This window comes from Cherax quadricarinatus, chromosome 14 (assembly GCF_038502225.1).
Source record: "Cherax quadricarinatus isolate ZL_2023a chromosome 14, ASM3850222v1, whole genome shotgun sequence".
In the NCBI taxonomy this organism is placed as follows: Eukaryota; Metazoa; Arthropoda; class Malacostraca; order Decapoda; family Parastacidae; genus Cherax; species Cherax quadricarinatus.
Genome location: NC_091305.1, coordinates 40,227,998 through 40,243,990, shown reverse-complemented (window position 1 = coordinate 40,243,990; position 15,993 = coordinate 40,227,998). Strand labels below are relative to the sequence as shown.

General features: G+C 45.2%; 1 protein-coding gene across 3 annotated transcripts in view; it reads left to right on the top strand.

Annotated features, from left to right (window-relative positions):
* LOC128698496 (uncharacterized) overlaps positions 1–15,993 on the top strand; it is a 178,751-nt gene that overhangs the window by 16,402 nt on the left and 146,356 nt on the right. For all 3 annotated transcript variants that reach the window (XM_070084971.1, XM_070084970.1, XM_070084969.1), the window contains exons 5-7: positions 8,437–9,390; positions 9,696–9,894; positions 10,288–10,446. In XM_070084971.1, the coding sequence (XP_069941072.1) occupies positions 8,437–9,390; positions 9,696–9,894; positions 10,288–10,446 (1,312 nt within the window). The remainder of the gene's footprint in view (positions 1–8,436; positions 9,391–9,695; positions 9,895–10,287; positions 10,447–15,993) is intronic.

Below are 15,993 nucleotides of genomic sequence, written 5' to 3'. Positions count from 1 at the left end.
TCTGTAGTTTAGTGCCTCATGTCTGTCTCCCTTTTTAAAAATTGGGACTACATTTGCCATTTTCCATACCTCAGGGAGTTGCCCAGTTTCAAATGATGTGTTGAAGATCTTTGTTAATGGCTCACACAATATCTCTGCTCCCTCTTTAAGGACCCATGGAGAGATGTTGTCTGGTCCCACCGCCTTTGAGGTGTCAAGTTCGCATAGCAGCTTCTTCACCTCCTCCTTGGTTATATGTACCTCATCCAGCACTTGCTGGTGTGCCCCCCTGTTCTGATTTCTTGGAGTCCTACTGGTTTCCACTGTAAATACCTCTTTAAATCTTGTGTTGAGCTCCTGACATACCTCTCGGTCGTTTCTTGTGAATTCCCCATCACCCTTCCTCAGTCTGATTACCTGGTCCTTGACTGTTGTTTTCCTCCTGATGTGGCTGTACAACAGCTTCGGGTCAGTCTTTACTTTTGATGCTATGTCATTTTCATATTGTCTCTGAGCCTCCCTTCTTATCTGTGCATATTCGTTTCTGGCTCTTCGGCTGATTTCTTTATTTTCCTGAGTTCTCTGTCTTCTGTACCTTTTCCATTCTCTAGTACACCTAGTTTTTGCCTCCCTACACCTTTGGGTGAACCAAGGACTCGTTCTGTTCTTCCCATTATTTCTGTTTCCCTTGGGAACAAACCTCTCCTCTGCCTCCTTGCATTTTGTTGCTACATAGTCCATCATTTCTTGTACTGGTTTTCCTGTCAGTTCCCTCTCCCACTGAATGTCTTGAAGGAAGTTCCTCATGCCTGAGTAGTTCCCCCTTTTGTAGTTTGGTTTTTCCCAGCCTATTCCTGCTACTCTCTCCACTTGGAGCTCAACTATGTAGTCGAAGCACAGAACCACATGATCACTAGCTCCCAGGGGCCTTTCATACATGATACCCTCGATGTCCAAACTACTCATGGTGAATACAAGGTCCAACCTTGCTGGTTCATCCTCTCCTCTCTCTCTGGTAGTGTCTCTAACATGTTGATGCATGAGGTTCTCCAGTACCACATCCATCATCTTGGCTCTCCATGTTTCGGGACCCCCATGGGGCTCCAGGTTTTCCCAGTCAATCTCCTTGTGATTGAAATCACCCATAACTAGTAACTTTGCTCCCCCCATGTGTGCTCTCCTGGCCACCTCGGCTAGTGTGTTGATCATTGCTCTGTTGCTCTCATCGTATTCTTCTCTTGGCCTCCTGCAGTTCTGTGGTGGGTTGTACATTACTGCAATTATCACCTTATGTCCCTCAGACTGGATTGTTCCTACTAAGTAGTCCCTTTCGCCCATGCCATCCATTCCTTCCATTTTCTCAAAACCCCACTGGTTTTTAATGAGCAGTGCAACTCCTCCTCCCCCTCTCCTCCCTCTGTCTTTCCTAAAGATTTGATATCCGGATGGAAAGATTGAATCTGTTATTATTCTGGTGAGTTTTGTTTCTGTGAGTGCTATTATGTCTGGGGATGTCTCTTTGATTCTTTCGTGCCACTCCTCATACTTGTTTGTTATTCCATCTGCATTTGTATACCACACCTTCAACTTCTTTTCTAAGACTGTGGTCTGGGAAGTATATTGGGGTTGGGGAAGTGGGAGACCTGGTAAGGAACTATGGGTTGTTGCTGTGGGGGTGAAGTTTGTAATGTAGTGGGTGGGGGCATTGGATGTGGCATGGGTGTTTTGATTTAGAGTGTTTGGTTGCACTGGGGTTGACCTGGTTGGGAGGCTTCTATAGAAAGTTGTGAGGGAGGCTGTATTTGATCTTCTTCCTGGGTCTGGGATCTCCTGTCTGTCTTCTCCATCCCCTTTCTCTCCTCCTTTCGCCTTTGTACCATCTCTCTCAGTTTCTTCCTTTCTTCTTGTGTTCTGTCGCGGTCGAGATACACCCTCCTGTATGCCGTCATGTCCCTTAATCGTGCTTTCTCCTGCAGGATCCTGGTCCGAGGCGCTTCGGCCGGGTTCTTTTTTTTACAAACCCCCCTATTCTCTGAAAATTTTCCAGCTGGGTCATATCGTCTTCTCCTATTGCTTTCATGATGCTTTCAATTGCTTTTTTTCCCCTTGTTTTCTTGCTTCATATGTTTCCCCTTCGACTTCCTGGAGCCCATACACAAAGACTGACCTCACCCTTTCATTCTCCCACTGCATATCCCTGTGTATCCCCTCATTTAATTTGGTTTCCTCCACTGCAGCTTTCCTTTCATCAGTTTCACTGGCTAATGTACTTGGGCTCAGTGGCCTGTCATTTTCCCTTCTCGGCTTTCCTTGGGCTCTGTTGTTGTCTGTTAGGGCCTCCACATAAAGCTTAGCTCTTTCATTTGCTACAGTCTCCTCTGATAGAGCATCTCCATGTAGTTGTGCCCCTTCTTTCCCTACAGTCCCCTTATTTGTGGCTGAGGTAGCAGTCTCTGTTGTCAATCCCAAAATATTCTTTAGTTCTTTAGGCTGTTTCAGATTTTTCAGTTCCTCTTCTAAACTCTGTATCCTAGCTTCTGCTGCTTTGACATGCACCTCCCACTTCCTGCTTTCCATATCTATCCTCTCTTCCATTCTCATGCTAAGTTCTTCTAGTTTCTTTTCCCATTCATGATCCCTTTTTATGAGCTCTGCTGCCCAATCTTCCTTTGCATTTTCCTCCTCCTGTCCCTTGGTTTTTCTTGTTGCTCTCTGGCAACCCATTTTTGTTTTATCCTGATTGCCTCAGAGTGGGAAACCTATGTAGTTCTGTATGTTAGGTTAGTAGTGTGTGTGTCAGAGTGTGGGGGGGGAAGTAGTGGAGGAACTGTGGCTATTTGGGAGCTGAGTGGGGAGGGGTGGGGAGGGTTTGGGGTGAACGGGGGAGGGGAGGGTGATCGCGGGTGGGGATAGATCTGGGGAAGTAGTGAGATGTCGGTGGTGAGGGGGGAGTGTGTGTGTGTCTGGATATGTGTGTGTGTGTGTGTGTGTGTGTGTGTGTGTGTGTGTGTGTGTGTAATTTTGTGTGTAATTGTGTGTGGAATTATGTGTGGGTTTATTATGTACTGAAAGGTAGGTGGCTTGTGCGTTTAAGGTAAGTCTCAGTGGTCCTTGGCTGCCCACACCTTGTGACCTGACCAACCTCCTGGGACTTACCGCACTTACAGTGTGTGTGTGTGTGTGTGTGTGTGTGTGTGTGTGTGTGTGTGTGTGTGTGTGTGTGTGTGTGTGTGTGTGTGTGTGTGTGTGTGTGTGTGTGTGTGTGTGTGTGTGTGTGTGTGTGTGTGTGTGTGTGTGTGGGTGTGTGTGTGTGTATGTGGGTGTGTGTGTGTATGTGTGTGTGTGTGTGTGTGTGTGTGTGTGTGTGTGTGTGTGTGTGTGTGTGTGTGTGTGTGTGTGTGTGTGTGTGTGTGTGTGTAATTATGTGTCGAATTATGTGTGGGTTTATTATGTGTCTGAAAAGTAGGTGGCTTGTGCTTGGAGTGTAATGTAGATTCTCAGTTGTCCTTGTGTCCACAACCTATGTGACCTGACTCCCTTGCAGTGTTGCCTATATCACCTGCTTATAGTGAGTTAATCGCCTTGTTCAATGGATTACCATTTGCTAAACCTTATTGAATACTTGAGTGCCTATTCTTTATCGTGCTATGAGAGTTAGACCATTCACATTCAGCTTGGCGGTTAAATTGGAACCTGGACCCCACACCCAAACAACCACTCATACGTGATACAGTACTTGTAGTGCAGCTGTAGCAGTGTAGATTGTCCAGGTCGATGTGACGTCCTGGAGTAGATCCAGCTCGATGTACGTCCTGGCGTAGATCCACCTCAATTTCTTCTCGTTAATAATGTACCCTATTCACTGTATTTCTTTCACTTGTGTGTGTGTGTGTGTGTGTACTCACCTATTTGTACTCACCTATTTGTGGTTGCAGGGGTCGAGTCACAGCTCCAGGCCCCGCCTCTTCGCTGATTGCTACTAGGTCCTCTCTCACCCTGCCCCATGAGCTCTATCATACCTCGCCTTAAAACTATGTATGGTTCCTGCCTCCACCACATCACTTTCTAGGCTATTCCATGGCCTGACTACTCTATGACTGAAGAAATACTTCCTAACATCCCTTTGATTCATCTGAGTCTTCAACTTCCAATTGTGACCTCTTGTGTCTGTGTCCCTTCTCTGGAACATTCCGTCTTTGTCCACCTTGTCTATTCCGCGCAGTATTTTATATGTCGTTATCATGTCTCCCCTGACCCTCCTGTCCTCCAGTGTTGTCAGGCCGATATCCCTCAACCTTTCTTCGTAGGACAATCCCCGTAGCTCTGGGACTAGTCTTGTTGCAAACCTTTGCACTTTCTCTAATTTCTTGACGTGCTTGACTAGGTGTGGATTCCAAACTGGTGCTGCATACTCCAGTATGGGCCTGACGTAGATGGTGTACAGAGTCTTAAACGAATCCTTACTGAGGTATCGGAACGCTATCCGTAGGTTTGCCAGGCGCCCGTATGCTGCAGCAGTTATCTGATTGATGTGCGCCTCAGGAGATATGCTCGGTGTTATACTCACCCCCAGGTCTTTTTCCTTGAGTGAGGTTTGCAGTCTTTGGCCATCTAAACTATATTATGTCTGCGGTCTTCTTTGCCCTTCCCCAATCTTCATGACTTTGCATTTGGCAGGGTTAAATTCAAGGAGCCAGTTGCTGGACCAGGCTTGTAGCCTGTCCAGGTCTCTTTGTAGTCCTGCCTGATCCTCATCCGATTTGATTCTTCTCATTAACTTCACATCATCTGCAAACAAGGACACTTCTGAGTCTATCCCTTCAGTTATGTCGTTCACATATACCAAGAACAGCACAGGTCCTAGGACTGACCCCTGTGGAACCCCGCTTGTCACAGGCGCCCACTCTGACACCTCGTCGCGTACCATGACTCGTTGTTGCCTCCCTGACAGGTATTCTCTGATCCATTGCAGTGCCTTTCCTGTTATGTGTGCCTGATCCTCTAGCTTTTGCAGTAACCTCTTGTGAGGAACTGTGTCGAAGGCCTTCTTGCAGTTCAAAAATATGCAGTCGATCCACCCCTCTCTCTCTTGTCTTGCTTCTGTCACCTTGTCATAAAACTCTAGTAGGTTTGTGACACAGGATTTTCCTTCCTTGAAACCGTGCTGGTTGTCAATTACACACTTGTTTCTTTCCAGGTGCCCCACCACTCTCCTCCTGATGATCTTCTCCATGACCTTGCATACTATACACGTTAGTGATACAGGTCTGTAGTTTAGTGCCTCATGTCTGTCTCCCTTTTTAAAAATTGGGACTGTGTGTGTGTGTGTGTGTGTGTGTGTGTGTGTGTGTGTGTGTGTGTGTGTGTGTGTGTGTGTGTGTGTGTGTGTGTGTGTGTGTGTGTGTGTGTGTGTGTGTGTGTGTGTGTGTGTGTGTGTGTGTGTGTGTGTGTGTGTGTGTGTATGTGTGTGTGTGGATGTGTGTGTGTGTGTGTGTGTGTGTGTGTGTGTGTGTGGATGTGTGTGTGTGTGTGTGTGTGTGTGTGTGTGTGTGTGTGTGTGTGGATGTGTGTGTGTGTGTGTGTGTGTGTGTGTGTGTGTGTGTGTGTGGATATGTGTGTGTGTGTGTGTGTGTGTGTGTGTGTGTGTGTGTGTGTGTGTGTGTGTGTGTGTGTGTGTGTGTGTGTGTGTGGATGTGTGTATGTATGTGTGTGATGATGTGTGTGTGTGTGTGTGTGTGTGTGTGTGTGTGGGTGGTTGTGTGTGTGTGTGGATGTGTGTGTGTTTGTGTGTGTGTGTGTGTGTGTGTGTGTGTGAGTGTGCGTGTGTGTGTGTGTGGATGTGTGTGGGTGTGTGTGTGTGTGTGTGTGTGTGTGTGTGTATGTGTGTGTGTGTGTGTGTGTGTACTCACCTAGTTGAGGTTACGAGGGTCGAGTCCGAGCTCCTGGCCCCGCCTCTTCACTGATCGCTACTAGGTCACTCTCCCTGAGCCGTGAGCTTTATCATACCTCTGCTTAAAGCTATGTATGGATCCTGCCTCCACTACATCGCTTCCCAAACTATTCCACTTCCTGACTACTCTGTGGCTGAAGAAATACTTCCTAACATCCCTGTGTTTCATCTGTGTCTTCAGCTTCCAACTGTGTCCCCTTGTTACTGTGTCCAATCTCTGGAACATCCTGTTTTTGTCCACCTTGTCAATTCCTCTCAGTATTTTGTATGTCGTTATCATGTCCCCCCTATCTCTCCTGTCCTCCAGTGTCGTCAGGTTGATTTCCCTTAACCTCTCCTCGTAGGACATATCTCTTAGCTCTGGGACAAGTCTTGTCGCAAACCTTTGCACTTTCTCTAGTTTCTTTATGTGCTTGGCTAGGTGTGGGTTCCAAACTGGTGCTGTATACTCCAATATGAGCCTAACGTACACGGTGTACAGGGTCCTGAACGATTCCTTATTAAGATGTCGGAATGCTGTTCTGAGGTTTGCTAGGCGCCCATATGCTGCAGCAGTTATTTGGTTGATGTGCGCTTCAGATGTGCCTGGTGTTATAGTCACCCCAAGATCTTTTTCCTTGAGTGAGGTTTGTAGTCTCTGGCCCCCTAGACTGTACTCCGTCTGCGGTCTTCTTTGCCCTTCCCCAATCTTCATGACTTTGCACTTGGTGGGATTGAACTCCAGGAGCCAATTGCTGGACCAGGTCTGCAGCCTGTCCAGATCCCTTTGTAGTTCTGCCTGGTCTTCGATCGAGTGAATTCTTCTCATCAACTTCACGTCATCTGCAAACAGGGACACCTCAGAGTCTATTCCTTCCGTCATGTCATTCACAAATACCAGAAACAGCACTGGTCCTAGGACTGACCCCTGTGGGACCCCGCTGGTTACAGGTGCCCACTCTGACACCTCGCCACGTACCATGACTCGCTGCTGTCTTCCTGACAAGTATTCCCTGATCCATTGTAGTGCCTTCCCTGTTAACCCTGCTTGGTCCTCCAGTTTTTGCACCAATCTCTTGTGTGGAACTGTGTCAAACGCCTTCTTGCAGTCCAAGAAAATGCAATCCACCCACCCCTCTCTCTCTTGTCATACTGCTGTCACCATGTCATAGAACTCCAGTAGGTTTGTGACACAGGATTTCCCGTCCCTGAAACCATGTTGGCTGCTGTTGATGAGATCGTTCTTTTCTAGGTGTTCCACCACTCTTCTCCTGATAATCTTCTCCATGATTTTGCATACTATACATGTCAGTGACACTGGTCTGTAGTTTAATGCTTCATGTCTGTCTCCTTTTTTAAAGATTGGGACTACATTTGCTGTCTTCCATGCCTCAGGCAATCTCCCTGTTTCGATAGATGTATTGAATATTGTTGTTAGGGGTACACATAGCGCCCCTGCTCCCTCTCTCAATACCCATGGGGAGATGTTATCTGGCCCCATTGCCTTTGAAGTGTCTAGCTCACTCAGAAGCCTCTTCACTTCTTCCTCGGTTGTGTGCACTGTGTCCAGCACATGGTGGTGCGCCCCACCTCTCCGTCTTTCTGGAGCCCCTTCCGTCTTCTCTGTGAACACTTCTTTGAATCTCTTGTTGAGTTCCTCACATACTTCACGGTCATTTCTTGTTGTCTCTCCTCCTTCCTTCCTTAGCCTGATTACCTGATCCTTGACTGTTGTTTTCCTCCTGATGTGGCTGTACAACTGTTTCGGGTCAGATTTGGCTTTCGCTGCTATGTCGTTTTCATATTGTCGTTGGGCCTCCCTTCTTATCTGTGCATATTCGTTTCTGGCTCTACGACTGCTCTCCTTATTCTCCTGGGTCCTTTGCCTTCTATATTTCTTACATTCCCTAGCACACTTGGTTTTTGCCTCCCTGCACCTTTGGGTAAACCATGGGCTCATCCTGGCTTTTTCATTATTCCTGTTACCGTTGGGTACAAACCTCTCCTCAGCCTCCTTGCATTTTGTTGCTACATATTCCATCATCTCATTATCTGGCTTCCCTGCCAGTTCTCTGTCCCACTGAACCCCGTTCAGGAAGTTCCTCATTCCTGTGTAGTCCCCTTTCTTGTAGTTTGGCTTCATTCGTCCTGGCCTTCCTGCTTCTCCTTCCACTTGTAGCTCTACTGTGTATTCGAAGCTTAAAACCACATGGTCACTGGCCCCAAGGGGTCTTTCATATGTGATGTCCTCGATATCTGCACTACTCAAGGTGAATACTAAGTCCAGCCTTGCTGGTTCATCCTTTCCTCTCTCTCTTGTAGTGTGTGTGTGGATGTGTGTGTGTGTGTGTGTGTGTGTGTATGTGTGTGTGGATGTGTGTGTGTGGATGTGTGTGTGTGTGTGTGTGTGTGTGTGTGTGTGTGTGTGTGTGTGTGTGTGTGTGTGTGTGTGTGTCTGGTACAATTAGAGAGTGCCAGATAGCACCTTTTAAGTGCCATGTAAAATATAATTATCTCCATCCTTCCAGGAATTGTTGCATCTGCTCCGAGTTGAAGAAGCGGGAATACGTCGAGTGAGAGACGTACACGTCCAAATGTACTCGTCGTCTGACGAGGCTGCCAGGATGAGGGTGTGGAAGGCACTGACGTGGCAGACGTGGCTGAGGGAGGCAGACAGCAGCATCCTGACCCACACACCTGTTTCTTCACCAGCTAGTGTGCCAGTCTCTGCAGGAGGCACTGTAGGAAGCACTGTAGGAAGCACTGCAGGAGGCCCTGCAGAATACACTGCAGGAAGTACTGTAGGAGGCAATGTAGGAGACACTGTAGGAGGCACCGCAGGAGGCACTGTAGGAGGCACTGTAGGAGGCACAGCAACAGGCACTGCAGCAGGCACTGCAGCAGGCACTGCAGCAGGCACTGTAGGAAGCACTGTAGGAGTGCCTGGCTCTGGGGATGATACAGGTGTTTCTTTAGAAGATGATACAGGTGTTTCTGCTCCTGAGGATGATACAGGTGTTCCTGCTTCTGAGGATGATACAGGTGTTCCTGCTCCTGAGGATGATACAGGTGTTTCTTTAGAAGATGATACAGGTGTTTCTTTAGAAGATGATACAGGTGTTCCTGCTCCTGAGGATGATACAGGTGCTCCTGCTCCTGAGGATGATACAGGAGTTTCTGCTCCTGAGGATGATACAGGTGTTTCTGCTCCTGAGGATGATACAGGTGTTTCTGCTCCTGAGGATAATACAGGTGTTCCTGCTCCTGAGGATGATACAGGTGTTTCTGCTCCTGAGGATGATACAGGTGTTTCTGCTCCTGAGGATGATACAGATGTTCCTGCTGGAGATGTTACAGATGTTCCTGCTCCTGAAAGTGCAGGCGTTCCTACTTCTAAATATGACACAGGTGTTCCCGTTGGTGAAGATGCAGATGTTCCTGTTGATGAAGATGCAGGTGTTTCTTCTATCTACCATATACAGGTGTGTGTGTGTGTGTGTGTGTGTGTGTGTGTGTGTGTGTGTGTGTGTGTGTGTGTGTGTGTGTGTGTGTGTGTGTGTGTGTGTGTGTGTGTGTGTGTGTGTGTGTGTATGTGTGTGTGTGTGTGTGTGTGTGTGTGTGTGTGTGTATGTGTATGTGTGTGTGTGTGTGTGTGTATGTGTGAGTGAGTGTGTACAGTCTTATGTGTACATATTAAGATACATGTTTATACAGCCTTAAGTGTAAGAACATAAGTGCACACAGGTGTTAAGGTGACTGATCTTGGAAGCTGACATGTGTCACACAGGGTGTGGAGAGCCTGGGTGTGCTGAGTGGTGTGGTGGCCTGGTGGTGTGGCTGTGAGGTGGCCAGGCCACCCTGTGACCTACACCTTGTGGCCACTCTGGCCAATTACTTGAGCCCCAGGGCCACCAGTGCCTCCAGGAGCCCCGTCATCAACACCTGTGGAGGGTGTTCCATCATCTGGCCAACCTCTCCTGACACAGGTAAGGTACTGAGATGTTAAGTAGGTACTATATGACGAAGTTAAAGTACTGAGTAGTTAAATAGGTACTATCTGACGAAGGTAAAATACTGAGTAGTTAAATAGGTACTATCTGACGAAGGTAAAATACTGAGTAGTTAAATAGGTACTATCTGACGACAGAACAAAGGCATAACCAGCTGTTTACTTTCAGTGTTTTCTTCAGCCTATTTAAAGCTCTGTAAAATATATAGATAAAATATAGATAAAAAATATAGGTAAGCTCTATGTAGAGCTTCAATAACACTTAGTAATAATAATAATAATAATAATAATAATAATAATAATAATAATAATAATAATAATAATAATAATAATAATAATAATAATAATAATAATAATAATAACACTGCAGATCCGTGTATCAGTGCACCATGTATGAACGAGGGTGTGTGTGTGGCCACCCACAGTGGGCGGCGCCGCCCCTCCTACCGCTGCCTGTGTCCCACCACCCACAATGGGCGGCACTGTCAGACACCCACTATTACCAACTGCTTACTGCCCCCTGTCGTGGGTAAGTAACTCAGGACTTCACGTTACCTTGTTGTAGGGGTCACCCTGCCTAGTTGTAAGGTCACCTTACCTTGTTGTAGGGTCACCCTGCCTAGTTGTAGGGTCACCCTGCCTAGTTGTAGTGTCACCTTACCTTGTTGTAGGGTCACCCTGCCTAGTTGTTGGGGCACCCTGCCTAGTTGTAAGGTCACCTTACCTTGTTGTAAGGTCACCTTACCTTGTTGTAGGGTCACCCTGCCTAGTTGTTTGGTCACCCTGCCTAGTTGTTGGGTCACCCTGCCTAGTTGTTGGGTCACCCTGCCTAGTTGTTGGGTCACCCTGCCTAGTTGTTGGGTCACCCTGCCTAGTTGTTGGGTCACCCTGCCTAGTTGTTGGGTCACCCTGCCTAGTTGTAGGGTCACCCTGCCTAGTTGTTGGGCCACCCTGCCTAGTTGTTGGGTCACCCTGCCTAGTTGTTGGGTCACCCTGCCTAGTTGTTGGGTCATCCTGCCTAGTTGTTGGGTCACCCTGCCTAGTTGTAGGGTCACCCTGCCTAGTTGTAGGGTCACCCTGCCTAGTTGTAGGGTCACCTTACCTTGTTGTAGGGTCACCCTGCCTAGTTGTAGGGTCACCCTGCTTAGTTGTAGGGTCACCTTACCTTGTTGTAGGGTCACCCTGCCTAGTTGTAGGGTCACCTTACCTTGTTGTAGGGTCACCCTGCCTAGTTGTAGGGTCACCTTACCTTGTTGTAGGGTCACCCTGCCTAGTTGTTGGGCCACCCTACCTAGTTGTTGGGTCACCCTGCCTAGTTGTAGGGTCACCCTGCCTAGTTGTTGGGTCACCCTGCCTAGTTGTTGGGTCACCCTGCCTAGTTGTTGGGTCACCCTGCCTAGTTGTTGGGTCACCCTGCCTAGTGGTGACGTGTACTTAGCTCTGTGAAGACCTGTTTGTGTGCTCTCTGTGAATCTGAACCAGGATGCCCTCTCTTGAGCAGCTTTACCAGCAGCTGAGAGAAGAACTCAGAGTTGCTAAACTGGAGATACGGCGATTAACGGAGGAGAACAAGAGGATTCGTAGTAATCCTCCTGTTGTGAGTCCCCAGGTTAAGAGGGGAGCTTGGTCAGTGGTCGGGCAACATGGAACCAAGCTGAAGATTAAGAAAACGGTTGGAGAGGCAGAAACAACGAGAAACCAGAAGACTGCCGTGGAAACTTCCAACTCATTCTCGGTGCTACCTGACGAATGTGAGTGTTCTACTGGGAATTCCACAACGAGCACCAAGGTAGCATTTGCAGACGTGAGTGAGACATCCCTAGAAACCCCAACGAAGACCATCGAGAACGTCATGACGAATTCTACAAGTGGTGTAATGCTACCTGGCGAATTTGAGTCGACTACTCGGAGCATCACTACGGACGACGCCAAGGAAGGTAAAAACATTGTTGTTGTTGGGGATAGTCAGATTAGGTACATGGATAGGGCATTCTGTTTGAAGGATAGGAGTAGGAGGCAGAGAGTGTGTTTTCCTGGGGCTGGGATGAAGGATATTGTTAGCCGTCTGGATGACATCATGAGAGGTAATGGGAGCAATCCTATTATCTGTCTCAGTGCTGGAGGCAACGATGTTGGCAGACGTAGGAGTGAGGACCTGATTAGCAGGTATAGGTCAGCAATAGAGATAATTAGGAAGAAGGGTGGGAAACCTGTCATATGTGGCATTTTGCCAAGGAGAGGAATTGGAAATGAATGGTTGTCCAGAGCAATTGGTGTCAATTGCTGGCTGGACAAATACTGTAAGGAAAATGCGCTAACATTCATTGACAACTGGGACCTCTTCTATGGCAGAAATGACATGTATGCCAGGGATGGGGTTCACTTGTCTAGGTGTGGGGTGGGAGCACTGGCCAATGCAGTGGAGGGAGCTGTTAGGTCTTTAAACTAGGAATAGTTAGTGGTATGGGTTTTGGCGGGAAAACTGTGAAGTCGCAGGGTAGTAACATGAGTACTAGGAGAACTAGTAATAGGCAAAATGAGGAGTATATTGAAAAGCCAGTGGCACTAATTGACAATGACAGTAATAGGTTTAGTGGAATAACAGAAAGGAGCAGGAAGGGTAAAGAGATAGGAGGGTCTTTAAATATTTATTACACAAATAGTCGCAGTGCTAGGAATAAAATGGACGAGTTGAGACTAGTTGCTAGTGCAGGTAACATAGATGTATTTGCCATTACTGAGACGTGGTTTAATTCAAAAAGTCGGGACATGCCTGCAGAATGTCACATTCAGGGTTTTAAATTGTTCCAAGTAGATAGAAGTATCGGGAAGGGGGGTGGGGTGGCATTGTATGTCCGAGATCGCTTGAACTGTTGCATAAAAACGGGTATTAAGTCTGAAGTAACACATACAGAGTCTGTTTGGATAGAATTTTCAGAGGGGCATGAAAAATTAATTTTAGGTGTGATATACCGTCCCCCAAATTTAGATAGGGACCAGGGGAGACTACTATGGGAGGAAATTTTTAGGGCCACAAGGCACGATAATGTAGTAATTCTAGGAGACTTTAACTTTAGTCATATTGATTGGAATTTCTTGACTGGGAATTTAGAATCATACGATTTCTTAGAAGTAGTTCAGGATTGTTTTTTGAAGCAGTTTGTGACAGAACCTACAAGGGGTAATAACCTGCTTGACTTAGTTCTGGCAAACAATGAATCCCTTGTTAATAATTTAGAAGTTTCAGAGGAACTGGGTGCTAGCGACCACAAATCAATTACATGTAGAATTGAATGGAAGTATGATAGTAGGGATAACTCAGTAACAGTCCCAGATTTTCGCTTAGCAGATTACGATGGGCTTAGAGAACACTTATCATCTGTTGACTGGGGTAACGAAGAGAGCTATCAATATGACAGTTTTCTGAACACAATACATGCTGCTCAAAGAACGTTTATCCCTTATAAGGAAATTAGATCAAATAGAAATGACCAAAAATGGATGAATAATAGGCTGAAATATCTACTAGGGCATAAGAAAGGAATTTATAGGCGTATCAAAAGAGGCGAGGGTCATCTTATGAATCAGTATATTGACATTAAGAGGGACATTAAAAAGGGGATAAGAAAAGCTAAAAGGGACTATGAAATTAAAGTTGCTAGGGATTCTAAAACTAACCCAAAAAGTTTTTTCCAGGTCTATAGAACAAAAGTCAGAGATAAGATAGGTCCCCTTAAAAATAACTATGGGCATCTTACTGACAAAGAGAATGAAATGTGCTCGATTTTAAATAATTATTTTCTCTCGGTTTTTACACAGGAAGACACTAATAATATTCCGGTAATTAATTTTTATAGTGGATCAGAAGAAGATAAATTATGTAACATCACAGTCACTAGTGAAATGGTTGTGAAGCAGATAGACAGACTGAAGCAAAATAAGTCACCGGGTCCTGATGAGGTTTTTTCAAGGGTTCTAAAGGAATGCAAAATGGAAGTCTGTGAACCATTAACTAATATTTTTAATTTATCTCTTCAAACAGGTGCAGTGTCTGATATGTGGAAGATGGCTAATGTAATTCCTATTTTCAAAACAGGGGACAAGTCGTTACCGTCAAATTACCGCCCAATAAGCCTGACCTCAATTGTAGGCAAATTACTAGAGTCAATTATAGCTGAGATTATAAGAAGCCATCTCGATAAGCATAGCTTGATTAATGATACTCAGCATGGATTCACAAGAGGCCGGTCTTGTCTAACTAATTTATTGACTTTCTTCAGTAAAGCTTTTGAGGCTGTTGACCACGATAAAGAATTTGATATTATTTACTTAGATTTTAGTAAGGCATTTGATAGAGTTCTGCACCAAAGACTGTTGAAGAAAGTAGCAGCTCATGGCATTGGGGGAAGGGTGCTCTCGTGGATCGAATCATGGCTCACAGACAGGAAGCAAAGAGTGTCCATAAATGGGGTTAAATCCGAGTGGGGATCAGTAACAAGTGGCGTTCCACAGGGATCAGTCTTGGGCCCGTTGTTGTTTATAATATATATCAATGATCTTGATGAAGGAATTACTAGTGATATGAGCAAATTCGCCGATGACACGAAGATAGGTAGGATAATTGATTCAAACGTAGATGTTAGGGAACTTCAGGAGGATTTAGACAAACTCTACTCTTGGTCAGAAAAGTGGCAGATGCAGTTCAATGTAGATAAATGCAAGGTTCTGAAGCTCGGGAGTGTCCATAACCCTAGCACTTATAAGTTAAATAATGTAGAACTTAACCATACAGATTGCGAAAAGGACTTGGGGGTTATGGTAAGCAGCAACCTTAAACCAAGACAGCAATGCCTAAGAGCGTACGTAATAAGGCAAATAGATTACTGGGATTTATATCAAGAAGTGTAAGCAACAGAAGTCCAGAGGTCATACTGCAGCTTTATACATCATTAGTAAGGCCTCACCTAGATTATGCAGCTCAATTCTGGTCTCCATATTACAGAATGGACATAAATTCATTAGAAAACATTCAGCGTAGGATGACTAAATTAATACATAGCATTAGAAATCTTCCTTATGAAGAAAGATTGAAGACTCTTAAGTTACATTCACTTGTTAGACGAAGAATGAGGGGAGACCTGATCGAAGTGTATAAGTGGAAGATAGGTATTAATAAAGGGGATATTAACAAGGTCTTGAGGATATCTCTCCAAGAGAGAACCCGCAGTAATGGATTTAAATTAGATAAGTTTAGATTTAGAAAGGACATAGGAAAGTATTGGTTTGGAAATAGGGTAGTAGATGAGTGGAACAGTCTACCTAGTTGGGTTATTGAGGCTAGGACTTTGGGTAGTTTCAAATTTAGGTTGGATAAATACATGAGTGGGATGGGTTGGATTTGAGTGGGACTTGCACATCAGAGCTTATTTCTTGGGTAGCATTGAAAATTGGGTAGGTCAAATGTTTATTAGTGGGATGAATTGTAAAGGACCTGCCTAGTATGGGCCAGCAGGCCTGCTGCAGTGTTCCTCCTTTCTTATGTTCTTATGTTCTTAGTTGTTGGGTCACCCTGCCTAGTTGTTGGGTCACCCTGCCTAGTTGTTGGATCACCCTGCCTAGTTGTAGGGTCACCCTGCCTAGTTGTTGGGTCACCCTGCCTAGTTGTTGGGTCACCCTGCCTAGTTGTTGGGTCACCCTGCCTAGTTGCAGGGTCACCCTGCCTACAGCAATTTTATATCCTATTGTGTTAAATATATATATATATATATATATATATATATATATATATATATATATATATATATATATATATATATATATATATATATATATATATATATATATATATATATATATATATATATATATATATATATATATATAACTTTGATTTCCTCTTAGATATTTATTACCATGATTTACTAAATATTTGAAATCAATTACATTATTTTATGGTAATTTAAGCTTAATTAGTTGTATTTCTGTTTCAGCTTAAGCTGATTTCCTCTTTGAACTTAATTAGTTTACTTTTCTTTCTGCTTGTCTGAGCTTAATTACCTTAATTATCCATTACTTT